This window comes from Juglans regia, chromosome 7, assembly GCF_001411555.2.
Source record: "Juglans regia cultivar Chandler chromosome 7, Walnut 2.0, whole genome shotgun sequence".
NCBI lineage: Eukaryota > Viridiplantae > Streptophyta > Magnoliopsida > Fagales > Juglandaceae > Juglans > Juglans regia.
This window is the reverse complement of record NC_049907.1, coordinates 38436277-38451567: the sequence shown is the minus strand read 5'-3', so window position 1 is coordinate 38451567 and position 15291 is coordinate 38436277. Positions and strand designations below refer to the sequence as shown.

General features: G+C 37.6%; 1 protein-coding gene across 4 annotated transcripts in view; it reads left to right on the top strand.

Annotated features, from left to right (window-relative positions):
* Positions 1-14956, top strand: part of LOC108990551 (DNA mismatch repair protein MSH1, mitochondrial-like) — a 32052-nt gene extending 17096 nt beyond the window's left edge. For 3 of the 4 annotated variants that reach the window (XM_035691850.1, XM_035691852.1, XM_035691853.1), the window contains 9 exons: positions 5891-5958; positions 7602-7775; positions 8773-8979; positions 9971-10227; positions 10344-10487; positions 11050-11107; positions 12293-12592; positions 13446-14171; positions 14447-14956. In XM_035691850.1, the coding sequence (XP_035547743.1) occupies positions 5891-5958; positions 7602-7775; positions 8773-8979; positions 9971-10227; positions 10344-10487; positions 11050-11107; positions 12293-12592; positions 13446-14171; positions 14447-14674 (2162 nt within the window). In that variant the 3' untranslated portion in view covers positions 14675-14956. The remainder of the gene's footprint in view (positions 1-5890; positions 5959-7601; positions 7776-8772; positions 8980-9970; positions 10228-10343; positions 10488-11049; positions 11108-12292; positions 12593-13445; positions 14172-14446) is intronic. The other variant, XM_035691851.1, reaches the window with a different exon arrangement.
* Positions 14957-15291: the final 335 nt, after the last annotated feature.

Below are 15291 nucleotides of genomic sequence, written 5' to 3'. Positions count from 1 at the left end.
AGCCTGCCCACGCCCAGACCAGCCCAGGGCCCTGCCAGCCAGCTCCCAGCAGCCAACCTAGCCCACCCATGGGCTCATGCATGTCATGGGTCAACTTGACCCATGCCACTATGTTATTTTTAATTAGTTATTTTTATTTAATTATTTACTTTACAAGGGACCTATTGGGGGTTTTCAAATTGTATTCTCTATAAATAGGACCCTTAGTCATTACATTCCCATCTTTTGGCAAAACTCTTAGAGAGAGAACATTGTTTGAGAGATCATTTTCGGTGCAAGAGCACTTGGGCAATTTGGGTGCAATCCGTGAATCCCAAATTGATTTATCATTTTATGAGTTTAATCATTCCTTGTGCAATACGTGAATCAAGGCTTGATTGTTTATTTGTTCTTTGTTTGATTCTTGTTTATCTAAGAGCAATAGTGTTCTATATATTGTTCTTGGAGGTTCATATTTGTTCTTGAAGTTCTTCCTCATTTTTACTCTTTCAATCCATTTGATTGTCATTTTCGGCCAACTAAGGTGTTATTCAACTTTCCATAAGTTGAAGTAACTCTTGTGTTGCCCTAGCCGAATACAAGTTGGTAAGACAAATCCCATTCGGCTATCCATTGCCATATTGGGAGTTGCCTAATCCATTCACCACACTTTCCATTTCTAGCTCAAACACTTAGGAAACTTTCCTAACTTCATCCCCATTCATTTCGGCTATTCAATCCCTTCAACCCTAATTTTCGACCAACAAAGGTGTTAGTCAACTTTCCATAAGTTGATTTAATCCCTCTTGTTGCCCTAGCCGAAATCACATCTTTGGTAAGTCAAATCCCATTCGGCCATCTCTTGCCTTATTGGGACTTGCCTAATCACCATACTACATTCCTTCTTCATCCAACACAATTGGGAAACTTTCCTAATTCCATCCTCATTCCATATTTGACAAACCCTAGCCGCCACAACCACTTACCATATTGAGCTAACCCTAGCCGCCCATCCTCATTCCATATTTGACAAACCCTAGCCGCCACAACCACTTACCATATTGAGCTAACCCTAGCCGCCCATCCTCATTCCATATTTGGCCAATCCTAACCACCCATAATACCTTCCATATTCATTCCAAACAATTAGGAAACTTTCCTAATTTCGGCACTATCCCATTTTGGACAACCCTAGCTGCCACACCTACTTTCCATTTAGGACAAACCCTAGCCACCACAATCTCTTACCATATTGAGCTAACCCTAGCCGCCACCCTCATTCCATATTCGGCAAACCCTAGCCGCCCCACCTTCTTTCCACTTCTAGCAAACCCTAGCCGCCCACCTCATCATCCATTTCGGGAAACCCTAATACACCCCATAGCCGTGCATCATTCCATCAACCTACCCTACACTTACATCATCCAACCCCAATATCCCATACTCTTACTAGCCGAAATACACAACCCCATATTGGCACATTGGTCATCTTGACCATTTTTGGACGTGGACCAAGCAAGAGAAGGACTTGGACTCGGTCACTCAAGGCTACTATTGGATTAGCAAGGCAAGTGTTTAGGGACTAGACCGGGGTCCCTAACAACGCGCACGCCTTGCGTGCGCCCTTTGCGCTACGCCCAAGCCTGCGTGCACATCCAGCGCACACATGCCCAGCGCGCGCGCGCCCCAGCAGGCCCAGCGCCCAGGCACCCTGCTTGGGCCATGCCAGTCTGCCAACGCCCAAACCAGCCCATGGCCTTGCCAGCCACATGCCAACAGCCAACTTAGCCCACCCATGGGCTAATGCATGCCATTTTTATTTAATTATTTATTTTCCAAGGGACCTATCGGGGGTTTCCAAGTTGTAATCCTTATAAATAGGATCCTTAGGCTTTGCATTTACATCTTTTGGCAAATTCCCTAGTGGGTAGACTATTTTGTTCTTGAGATCATCCTTCGGTGCTAGGCACTTGGGCTTTTTGGGTGCAATTCGTGAGTCCCAAAGAGAGGATCACACCCTGCAATTCGTGAATAGGTGTGATTCAATCTATTTATCTTGTTCTTTTCATCTTTAGGGTGCAATTCGTGAATCCCTAAAGAACCATTAATCTTATGAGTATTTTTCATTTCATCTCGTCTTCCATTTTTTATCTTTGATTTTAGTATTTTATGTGCATTGTTCTTGAGTTGTTCATAGTGTTCATCCATTCTATTGCTCATTTGATCCATTCCATTCCACATACTCGACCACTATAGTGTTGGTCATCCTTTCCATAAGTTTGTCAACATTCCATAAATTGTTCCCTCCATACACTTTACCCTAGCCGAAACCCACATAGCCCCACTCCCACACACACCATTCGGCCAACCCTAGTGTTGCCCTACTTTCCATATAAGTTCATCTTTCCATAATTACCTTTCATCCATCATATCCTAAACCCTAACCGCCCATCATCATTTTCCCAACACTAAACCCTAAACATAAGTGGCGTCAACCCTAGTGATCCCATCTTACCATCTTTGTCACTTACCATAAATAGCCCCATCATCCACCTAAGCCCTAGCCGCCCACCTCAAGGCTCCATAAGGTGATTCTTTCCTTTTAGGAGTCTTGCCTCCATCATCCATTGACCTAGCCATCCATCAAGAGTCCATCTTGAGTCAACTTCCTTAATTTTAGGAAATTGATTCATTCCAATCATATCCCAAAATTCTCTCCATCCTCTTACCATATTCAAATTCAAAATTCAAAGTTCAAATTCAAATCCCAATTCAAATTCAAATTCAAACTTCCCTCTTCACTCAAAGATTCCTTCCATCTTACAACTTTCCATAACCATTCCTAAGCCAACCAAACCCTAGCATCACTCTTCCATCTCATTTCCAAACCCTAGCATCATCCTAAATTCCAACCCTAAGCCAACTCTTGCAAATCTCGAAATCCACCCTAGCCACCTCACAAAACCCTAGCTACACTTCACCATACCTACCCTAATCACCATCCAAGTGACCCAAACATTAAGGGTAACCTTTAAGCCATTTCCATTGCATCAAACATCCATAATCCTAAGCCAATCTTTCAAGACCACACCAACCCTAATTCCACCATAGCCCACGACAACAGTAAGTGCCTCCAAACCGAACCCTAACCTCATCTCATCCATTCAACCCTTGCCTCCATCATCTTGGCACCTCACTCAAGAACAAGTCTAGCCACCCACATTGATTTGCCTTAGCCTAAACACTTAGCCTACCCAAGTACATCATCATTCCATCACTCAAACACCTACCCATTGTTGAAGGCCAAGCAAGTTGGCAAGATCACTTGGTCACCATCATCACCAAGGCGAGCTAGTGGACCTTAGTGTTAGGGACAAGACCGGGGTCCCTAACAGTTTGCCATGTCACGTCGTGTGGTGTTGGTAAAACGGACCGGCCTAGGAGTAGATTTATTCAAACATAAAATATGTCATAGACACTGTAGGGTATAAACATACTTACTCAAAAAAGTTTCTTCAAGAGGATTTACGGAAGCCTACAAAACAATGGTTTTAAGGGCATTTGTGTAAAACCTATAATAATACATGGGCTTTTTGGGAAAGGCTGAAACAAAAGAAATGGAAGAAGAGAAGCACAGAGGCTTATGGGAGAGGAGGATCGTGTGATGCCTCACTGAGAGAGAGGAGAACCAACTGCGACGGTGGGCCTGGGTGGCTGGCTGGGAGTCACAGCGGCGCAACTGGAGGCTCCCCTTGAACATGGTGGTGCGACATAGGGAGAGGAGAAATTATTTTGGTACTTCACACTGAGAATCGGCAAGGCGGAGAGAGGGAGTGGTTGACGTGGCTTATCGAGGGAGGAGGGATGCGTGTTTGAGTTCAGGTGGCTGGGTCGGCAATGTTTGGGCAGTCCGGGTGGTGCTCTGACGTCCTCTGCAGTGGTCGACGGTGGTAGAACGAAATATACAGGCCAATGAGTCACTGTCGATAGAGAGGGAGAGGGAAAATGGCAGGGGAAAAGAAGAGGGCTTACCGTTGGCGTGCTCTGTGCTGTTTTCGGCGAGGTAGGTGCTTGATTGCTGTGGGAAAGGCTAAGTGGCTTTTCTGAGTGAGTAGTTCTGCTGTGTAGAAAAAGAATTTTGGTTTCATGTGGGTGGGAAGGTTTCTGGCCGTGAGAGTTCTGTTCGATAGAGGGACTATTGTGGGGAAGAGAGGATTTATGCTAGGGTTTTTGACGTGTGAATTGGTTTCCAATTAGGAAACCATTCAAACTTGGGAAAACAAACAGAGGGATATACGGGTGTAGGCAGTGGAAGAAACCCAATCAAATACAATCACTTTCTCAAAACAGATAATAATAATAATAATAAAATAATAATAATTATAAAAATAAAAATAAAAATAATCATTCTAAGCCCTAATTTAGGACCTGTATGTTACATTCTCTCCATGATATGGTGATAATATGATCAGGTTTTGTTTCTTTTGCTTCTGTTTATGTTTATTTTTAGAGTTAAAAGCTATAATTGAGCATATAAGATACTGCATTATTGATCTAGGATAAATTATTTCCATGATTGATAATCTCAGGATCTCCTTCAGTCTCGGTAATATTTGAAGTTTGGAACCTAAGATCTATCCAAACCCCACCCAAACCCTTTTAACTCTTGAACCATACCCAAGTGGTGAAGAGACTTTAATTAAATTATTCACTTCCAGGAATTGTGTCCAAGTAAGATATTAATGATTCTGATGCCAGAAAAGATTTTATTTTCAGATAACCGGTGTGAAGAGGGGAATGATTTTGTCTGGTTTAAATTAAAATGATTACAAAACAATAAGCAATTTTTCAGAAATTAAAATTCATTTTTATTGACGTCTTAAACCTACAAGTTCAATTTTGCAAGTTCTACTAAGTTTCATTTATAGCTTAGGGACAGTGCCCTTCTGTTGAAACAAATAGGTGATGATGATAGTCAGAATCCACATTAATATGGATTATAAACTGCGAAAAATTCTACTTATCATCTCCACACACCATATACCACACTTTTATTTTTATTTTTATTTTTTTTTTCTCTTATCAAATGTGTGGTGTATGAATGATGAATAGAATAATTCAATTAGTTTAAGGCCTCATTTGGATGTTGAGATGAGTTGAATTCTTTATGAATAGTAGTGAGTTGATATGGTAGAGTGAGTTTTGTGAGGCCCACCTAAGATGAGTTGAAATATGTTTGGATGTCAAAATGAGTTTAAATATATTTATGTGAAGTTGAAAAAGGTTGTGGGTCCCGCGTGCAAAGAGATATTGAGTTGAAAAAGGTTGTGGGTCCTACGTGTAAAGAGGTCTTGAGTTGAGTAGTGTTTAATGATTTGTGAGTTGTGTGTTTGGATGTTGGGCTAGACTTAAATTTGAACTCAACTCACATGAGTTGAGATGAGTCCATGTTCCAAACGAGGCCTAAGAAGAATAAATAAATAAATAAAAATAAGTGTGGTGTGTGAGGATGATGGGTAGTAAAGCTTATTAACGGCAAGTCAATAGTAATAGGCATGGCTTAAATTCTTTCATTGGCACACTTGGGTTGACATGTTCCAGAATCTAGTTTGCTATTTACTGGATTCTTTATTCCGCTAGCAAGTAATAACAGCAAGTCACAGAAGCTGTTTCAAAGTGAAAAGAGACGCTAGAGGAGAAACTACTAATGTTGGATAAACTTCATGTGGGGTTCTGCATACAAGTATGGTTTTTTGAAATATCACTCTGAAATTTCCTTGTTTTTCTTTTATAATAAACTTTTGTTTGAGTTTTACTTGACATGCAATCACTTAATTTTATTCCCCACATAGTACTGTATTGTTATTTATACTTTACTTGAATATTCTCTAAGTTGTATTTGTTTGGACAGAAACTTGCAAACTTATGAGCAACGTAACGTGCTCGATTCCTGAGTTTACCTGTGTTTCATCTGCAAAGGTTGTCTTCCAATTGCTTTATGAATTGGTTTCATGTTATTGCAACTAAATTTGTGCTCATTGTGCTTGTTAATATTACTAGAAAGCACAACCATATGTTTTATCATCTAGTGGATGATTGCATTCCTTATGTGTACACTTCAAAGATTGGGCAATAACTGGAAAGAAAGACTTCAGGTTTCACATTGCAGACGAGAACTAAAGGAACTAATGTTATGATGAAACAGTTTCATTGATACCAACAATTTTGGTTACAATAATGAAAGGAATGTCAAAATTAGGATAAAACAGTTTGTAAAATGCCCGAACTCCAACTTTATAATTTACTTATCCAAAAGCAGTTGCTGGTGTATTCGCCACCATCATCTGTTTTCAAAGATCTTCTTCATCTCTGGTTTTATTTTGAAAAGAATAAAAAAGAAAAGACACCCTTTGGTAAAAGAAATAACAATGGATAACAATGTGGCATGACATTGCCATTGCCATTTCAAGTTTCAGTAACAATGTGGCATGCCATTGCCATTGCCATTTCAAGTTTCAGTAACAATGTGGCATGCCATTGGCATTTCAAGTTTCAGTTGCTCAGCAACACAAGGTGGATATTTAGATTATGTTAAACCTCTCCAAAAGCGTAGACCTGATAACCTCTTCTTTACCAGTCAATGTCATTCCTTGCTCCAACAGTTCTAATACCTTGATTGACCGTATTGACAACTTGAGTAACATATTAAGGGGATTAATCCCTTTTTTCTGTAAGTATGAGAATCAAAATTCTAGCATTAGAGAGGTTGCTCTGAGTTTATGGAATGAATTCTTTGCTATATTGGGTCTTGCTTTGGTGATGCCGAGAAGGGTAGTTGACTTCCTACCAAATTGGAGAGGCTTGCGTGGCAATCCGCAAATCTTAGCAATTTGGAAGATGGTCCCCATTTGTCTATGGTGGTGTCTTTGGAGGTAGAGGAACACAAGAAGCTTTGAAGATCGCGAGCAGTCAATGGATGAGTTTAGAGTTTTCATTTATAACACTTTGCTCCATTGGTTGATTGTAATAGTTCCAATGGCTTGAGTATTCACGAATTCCTTGTATCCTTAGTCAATCATGCCTAGTGTCGCTCTTGTATATGACCCATGTACTTGAGCTATGCCTATTCCTCATCAGTAAATTCTTTATTTACTGATCAAAGAAAAAAACTCTAGCATTGAATTCTCTTTTCATTTAAAAAGGAGAATTAAATGCTAGATGCAATAGGTGGTGTGAGTTCCAGGAAAGTATTGGTACTTGGTACCTTTTTAATATTTTGATGGGGAATATGGTATTGATTTCTTTTGCCTGTGGTTCCTTATCATGAACTGCAGTCTGATGTGAGGTAATTGTAAGCCGCTAATTTTGAAAGAAACCTATTTTGTTTTCTTTAGACCTTTTGTGAAAATTCATTTTCTACTCTCTTTTTGTTGCAACCTTCTTGCCTACTCTCATATCTACTTAATAATTTCCAATTAAATGTATAATCATCAATTGTTCTCTCTCTACTCTCTTGCATTTTTTTTGCACAATGTGCCTATGTGTGTATGTGAATGTACAGTGTAATTTTATGTTTGAAATGTCTGATTTGTGGTTTGTCTGTGTCTCTGTATGCTGTGCAGCTTGTAAAGCTACTTGAACAGAGGGAGGCCAATCATATTGAGTTTTGTAGAATTAAAAATGTACTTGATGAAATATTGAACATGTACAAAAATTCTGAGCTCAGTGAAATTCTGAAATTGTTGATGGATCCGACATGGGTGGCAACTGGGTTAAAAATTGACTTTGAGACATTGGTAAGTAGTGGCATTTGGCTGTTTGGATTATTTTCGTACAAATTAATTCTATTAGGCAAAAAACAATGATATAGTAATTCATATAGTATGAAAATGCGGTAGCATTGATGAATGATCAAGGAACGATCAAGGAACCTCAAAATTGACAAATTGCACGTCACTTCTAATCAATGAATCATTGCGTTGTTGCTTTGTTATCTCGTGAACTGTTGTAAGAATGCTATAGTGAAAAAAAAAATACTCAGTGTCACTGCCATGAGTGTGGAGCCATTATTCAAGCTACATTTTTTAAGACTCAACTTTTGCTTTTTAGTTTAGGATATTGTTATTCTTCTTTCAAGTGGTTGCGCATTTCATTGAAGGCTTCAAACTAGGGCTTTACAATTGGTTTTGAGTCATGATTTAGGGCTTTACAGTTGATTTGAGTTATGATCAGGCTGTTTTGCACATTAATCCCTATTGATTCCTACAGTAATACAATCTCAGGCTGGCCGTGACTCAAAACTAAAGCAGCTCAGAGTTCTGTAGTAACTCACTTCACACTGCTGAGCTGGAACCAGAAACTTTCGTCGTGGCTGAGCTTATGCAAACCTTAGCCCAGCCTAACTGTAACCTTACTTTAAAAATGTGAAGCCTCCCTGTTTCCACCATTATTTTGTATTTTATGTTTATTATAGCTTTCGGGATTTCTCAAATTTTGTCTGGTATTGGTCATTGTCATTGTTCTAGTTGGTCATTTCAACATAAGATATAACTTTTGAAGCCTATAATATTTTTAATTCTATATTACATGCGCTAATTCCATAAGTAGTTTAACTTTGATTTAGTGATCTACTTATAAAAAAACTTTAATTTAGCAATCTAATGGATTATTAGATTGCAGTTTGTGGAGGCTTGACTATTAGGCACAATCAAAGATGATGCTATCAACATGTCTTTTTTTTTTTTCCTGCCTACTTCATGGCCTATAATCTCAATTGTCCTTGTTCTCTTCCAGGTTTCTGAGTGTGAAGGGGCTTCATATAGAATTGGTGAAATGATCTCTCTGGATGGCGAAAGTGATCAAAAAATCAGTTCCTCTTCCGTCATTCCCAGTGACTTTTTCGAGGATATGGAGTCTTCTTGGAAAGGTCGTGTGAAGAGGAGACATATAGAAGAGGAATTTACCGATGTGCAGAGGGCAGCTGATGCCTTATCTTTAGCAGTAGGTCTTGAGGACTCAAAATATGCTTGTCATTATTGGATACCTTTCTGTTTTACTGTGAAAGTCAGTAATTTCTAGAAAATCATTGATCTTGATGTTGCATTTTCTTAATGGTCCATGTATTCTTTTGTTTGTTTTTTATTTTATCTTGTAGGGTGTAGCTATTGTAAATTAATATTGCATACATATTTAATCTACATGACCCAAATGAGATGAAGTCAAAATTAAAAGGGTCGAATTTATGTCATAACTCCTTACATTTATCCTTATATTTTTGTTATGGTTGTACTCAGAAAGAAGTTTCGTATATATTCCTCACCCACTATATTGCTAAGTATAAAAAAAAAGGATTTTTGTTTTTCAATGTAGGTTTAGGAAATGTCATATCCATGTTAGTATCAGTATCTGACACATTGGAACTATGGATACAGCTTCCAGATATGGCCATCCATTCAGATTAGATACTCATAAATTGTACAAGTTCTACATAAATTGCTCGCATATTTACAGATCTATGCCAAATTTGCATATCTAGTTGTCCAGGTTGCACATCTTCTTACAAAGCCATGACAAGTTTGATTAGCTGCCTAGCAAGTTCTCATCCAAAGTCACAATTGCTACACTATGCATGCTGTTTGCAGGTGCCACCTGTGTTTTAAAATCAATAGAATACATTTATGGAATTATGTTAATTTTCTTTATCCCCGCTAATTGGGTGTTTCCTTTTATATATGTCCTGCTTGGGTATTTCCTATTATATACCACCTCCATACTAGGGTTGCGCCCCACTGTGCTTTGAATGATATTACCTTAATTATTAGAAAAGAAATGAATTGTAAACATCATTTTCTCATCATATCCTGCACATTTGGAAGTTCTGTGTCAATATTCTTACGAGAGCCCCTTTGTTGAACCTTTTAAGTAACATTTATGCATTTCTAACTGTGTGTGTTAAATGTCTACGGTTTTATATGTGGGCAATTATTCGCAGGTTACTGAAGATTTCCTTCCTATAATTTTTAGAATAAAGGCAACCACAGCCCCACTTGGAGGTCCGAAGGGAGAAATTTTATATGCTCGAGAACATGAAGCTGTTTGGTTCAAGGGCAAACGTTTTGCACCATCAGTATGGGCCGGGACTCCTGGTGAAGAACAAATTAAAAGGCTTAAACCTGCTTCAGATTCAAGAGGTCGAAAGGTTGGAGAGGAATGGTTTACCACAATGAACGTGGAGGATGCTTTAACTAGGTGCTGTTATCCACATAAAGCCATGGCAGTTGTTATGCTGATCCTCACATTAGAATACTTGCTAGTGCTATTAATTATATGATTTACGACTGATAACGTCTCTCTTTTTGTTTCAGGTACCATGAGGCAGGTGCCAAGGCAAAAGTAAAGGTCTTGGAATTATTGAGGGGACTTTCTTCTGAATTACAATCTAAAATCAATATCCTTGTCTTTGCTTCCATGTTGCTTGTGATTGCAAAGGCATTATTTGCTCATGTGAGGTTGGGTTCGCCTATCTTTAACAAGCTTTTGCAACAATAGATGCATATCGGTAACAGTGATTCATCTCGTCTATTACATCATATCTGTAACAAGAGAGCTTTTGCCTCTCTTTCTTTTTTTTTTTTTTTTGCCTTTTGACTGTAGACTTTATGCTCTGATGAGTTACAAGAATTAGGGTGCAGACATATGTATGTTGTTTGGTACCTTGCTTTTCTACTAGGTTTGAATAGAGTTGGCTCGAAATCAGTTTAACTTTTGCATAATATGAGAACCATCTAAATGGTTCACTCATCCTGTGAACTGTGCAGGCATCAATAGAACACTGAAAAGCATTATGTAATATCACCTCTTATTTCTATACTTAGGATTTAATTGAGTTGTATAAATTTACTTATAAAAAAATTGAGTTGTATAAATTTGCATTTATTGGTCTTTTGTGTCCTGACACCATTTTGTTGTGAAATATATAGCTCTTGATGTAATATCTTGTTTTTAATTAACACCGGTATTTTGTTAATATTGCTGACTATATTTTAACTTTGCTTGATTGATATTTTGCAGTGAAGGGAGAAGAAGGAAATGGGTTTTCCCCATTCTGGCAGGGTGCAATAGGCTCAAGGTTGTATTCAACAAATAAACATATTGTTGGCTAAATATTCTATCATCCCATTTAGTGATAGTAATCATATTTTCCATTTCTTTGTGCTGATTGATACTAAGGTCTCGTTTGGTTATACAAACCATCATCTCATCTAATTATTACAACTGTCACAAATTCCCATACAAAATATAATAAACAATTCCAAATTTTCAAATCCCAAAACAAAAATAACATTAAAAAATTATATTCTAATAATATTTTATTCAACTTTCATCCCATCTCATCTGTGTTACCAAACGAGGCCTAAATATGTAGTTGCACCTTTAGGCCTCGCTTGTTTTCACAACTTCTCTCAACTCATCTCATCTCATCTCATCTAATCATTACAACTTTTTCAAATTCCCACAAAATAAAATAAACAATTTAACTTTTTCAAATCCCGAAACAAAAATAATATTAAAAAAATATATTCCAACAATATTTTATTCAACTTTTAACTTTCATCTCAACTCATCTCATCTCTTGTGCGAAAACAAATGAGGTCTTAGTTTTTGCATAACATGACCGATGTATGCTAGAGTTGTGAAACTGCTGTCTTGCCTGCTTGCCCTAATATTGTAGGTTATTTATTTATTCTGTATGTTTATCTTTAAAGGAAATGGTGCCTTGTCCTTATCTAGATCCTGCATTGAATGATATCATGCTATCTTCTGATAATTCATTTTTCATATCTAGTGAAATTACAATGTATTCACAAAGATAGGGCTGTTAGTATCAACTAAGCTAGAACTTAAAGGAGAGAGTTTCACTGTATGTTCTACTACATTGACGCCATTTGGTAAGGAAAATCATGAGCTGACTTATGCTGAGAAGATGTTTGAGCTAGAGGAAGATTGGAATATATGCTTTACTCATTTGTTATTTTCATACTTGAAACTTATTGTCTATTTTAAATGTTGCTTTGTTTTAGATACTTTTCCTTGTATACTTATAAAAAAAATACTTCTCATATAAAAAATAATGTGCTGCAAGTTTAATAACCTCTGCTTCATTGTTTTACATGTTTTGACATATTGTTCAATTGTCCGGGTTACTTCAGAATCTTTTGTGCTAGAATTACTACATCTGTCAAGTAATATCATTGAAACCATCATCATTTCATTCTTACTAGTGGTGTCTCACTTGTCGATGTGTTGAATGCAGGATGTGAAGCAATTAAATGGAGCATATGGGATGAAAATAACCGGTCTATCTCCCTATTGGTTTAATGTAGCAGAAGGCAGTGCTGTACATAATACAGTTGATATGCAATCATTGTTTCTTTTGACAGGACCAAATGGGGGTGGTAAATCAAGTTTGCTTCGATCAATTTGTGCTGCTGCATTACTTGGAATATGTGGATTTATGGTGCCTGCACATTCGGCCTTGATTCCTCAATTTGACTCAATCATGCTTCACATGAAATCTTATGATAGTCCTGCCGATGGTAAAAGTTCATTTCAGGTTAGACACTACTTATTTTCTTTCTATATATTAGGTACTCATAGATACGATGTTGGGCAATGGAGTCTTGTTTTAGTCATTAGATATAAAACCCTTAACTGGATGGCTGCACATATTTGTTTTCTTATCTTTAGCTTCCAACATTTTCTTGATTTTTTTTTTCTTTTTGCTGGTTAGTTGTATCCCTTGTATTCTCCCTTTAAATGACAGGAATCAGGTGCGAATTCATTATAAGATGGGAGGTCTAAGATACAATCTCAAAGCATAAGGATAACAAGGAGTTTTGAACTTTCCCTTAAAATCAACACTGAAGAGCTTCATGATTTGTTATTTTGAAGCATCAAACATACCCTCTAAGATGTCCTTGAACTGTTTATTAAGACATAAATACGAAATAGACTGTTTGAAATTATCTGTTATGAAAATTTTGAAAGTAATACATGAACCATCAATATGCTCCAGCCCAACAGTTGCTAATTGTTTTAAACTACTTCTGTTTGAAGTATGATGGAACATCAGTTCCTATCATCCTTTAATATTGAGAAATCCCTGGTGGTTAACGTACACATTCATGTTGTTGGTCCATAGCTCTTTGGCAAGAGAGTCATTTAAAATCAGATGCTGTTTTTTTTTCCCGGAAAGCATTTTGTTCTTCAATTTCATACCTCATTTTATGGAGTTCTATGATTAGAGACATGCTTGTTCCCTAAACCTCTCATATGTTATAGTTCTTTTCGGTTTGTATAATTTCATTAACTTTCATTCTAGCTTTCAAACCTTAGTTCATTTTTTAGTCATAATAACATAGGCACTCTCAATAACCTATTCATCATATTTGCTTTTAATATCTCAGGTAGAAATGTCAGAAATTCAGTCCATTATTGCTGGAACAACTAAAAGAAGCCTGGTGCTTATAGATGAAATTTGCCGAGGAACAGAAACAGCAAAGGGGACTTGTATTGCTGGTAGCATCATTGAAACTCTAGATAAAATTGGCTGCCTTGGTATTGTATCCACTCACTTGCATGGAATATTTACTTTGCCACTCATTACCAAGAACACTGTTTACAAAGCAATGGGAACAGTATATGTTGATGGGAAAACAAAACCAACTTGGAAGTTGATAGAAGGGATATGTAGAGAAAGCCTTGCATTTGAAACAGCTAAGAAGGAAGGAATTCCTGAAACAATCATCCAAAGAGCGGAAGGCCTGTACCTTTCAGTTTATGCAAAAGTTCTTTTGGAACAAAATGGTACAAAACCAGACTTATGTTCTAGCATGAGTGCCAATGGTTCTAATGAATTCCATTTTCAATCAAGTGGGACTCTTGAAGTAGCTACCTATAATAGTGCAGAGTTAGCAAACCCAATGCAAGTTTTACAAAAAGAAGTTGAGAATGCCATCAGGGTAATATGTCAGGAGAAGCTTAATGAGTTCTACAAGAAGAAAAAGGTATCAGATCTTGCAGAGGTACATTGTGTCCTAATTGGTGCTAGGGAACGGCCGCCTCCATCAACAATAGGTGTTTCCAGTGTCTATGTGATGCTTAGACCGGATAAGAAAATATATGTTGGAGAGGTACTTTTCTTTTGACATTCTTTGTTTTTATTGTCAAGTAGGAGTCATATTCATTCCTATAAAAAAAAGTATGGGTCACATTCAGAAAGTTATCCCAAAACTTCTTTAAAGAGGATTAATCACACAAAACTACATGTCTTACATGAGGGCTATTTTAGTTTAGCCGATATATGGATTTGATATGTTTTTATTGTTTTTTATTTGCTGCACATGGTGCTATGTCATGACTGTCACCAGCAATGCTATATTGACTTTTCCTAAAACTAATGCTGTAGACGGATGATCTTGAGGGCCGAGTCCGTGCTCATCGTTCAAAGGAAGCGATGCAGAATGCATCTTTCCTTTATTTCATAGTCCCAGGGAAGAGTCTGGCTTGCCAACTGGAAACTCTTCTCATCAACCAGCTTCCTAATCAAGGGTTCCAACTAACCAATGTGGCCGATGGTAAGCACAGAAATTTTGGCACATCGATCTCCATAGAAAGCATGCCCGTATGTTCATAATGTGGCAGCCCTTGATCTCATGTTGTGTAACCCATAGCTAGTCAGTCAAAAGTAGCTGGCACTTGGCCATGCCATGTTAGTGTATGCAATTCAAAGACAGCAAGAGGATGTGAAACTGATCCGGCAGTGGCTGCAGCAATTTTGCCTTTTTTTATGTCTGTTGCTCCACTTGCAGTTCAATGCCCTCAATTGTAGTAAAGGGCTGAGATTTTCTGTTATTTGGCATTTAATCTTACTGCATGTAATGCCACATGTATATAAATTCTCCATTTCCTTGTTCTATTCTTTTTGTGGAACTTCAAAAGTTTGCAGCCAAAATTTCAAACTTGGATCAGCCCGGACAATGGGTAAAATGTAGCCAATCATGATGATCCCAGTTTTAATTTTGATAAATCTTAGGGTTGTGCATTGCATTATCCAAGAAGGAGAATAGGGCTGTAATTGAGACGAGTCAAGCCAGTCTTTGGATTGTGAGCTCAAAATTTTTATCTAATCTTTGTTCGAGTTTGGTTCGGTGAGCTAAATATTTTAACTCGAGCTTGAGCCGAGTTGAGCTGGAGTAGTTTATTTTTTAGTTTTTTAATAAAATTTAGTAATTAAGAAATTAGATTAATAAA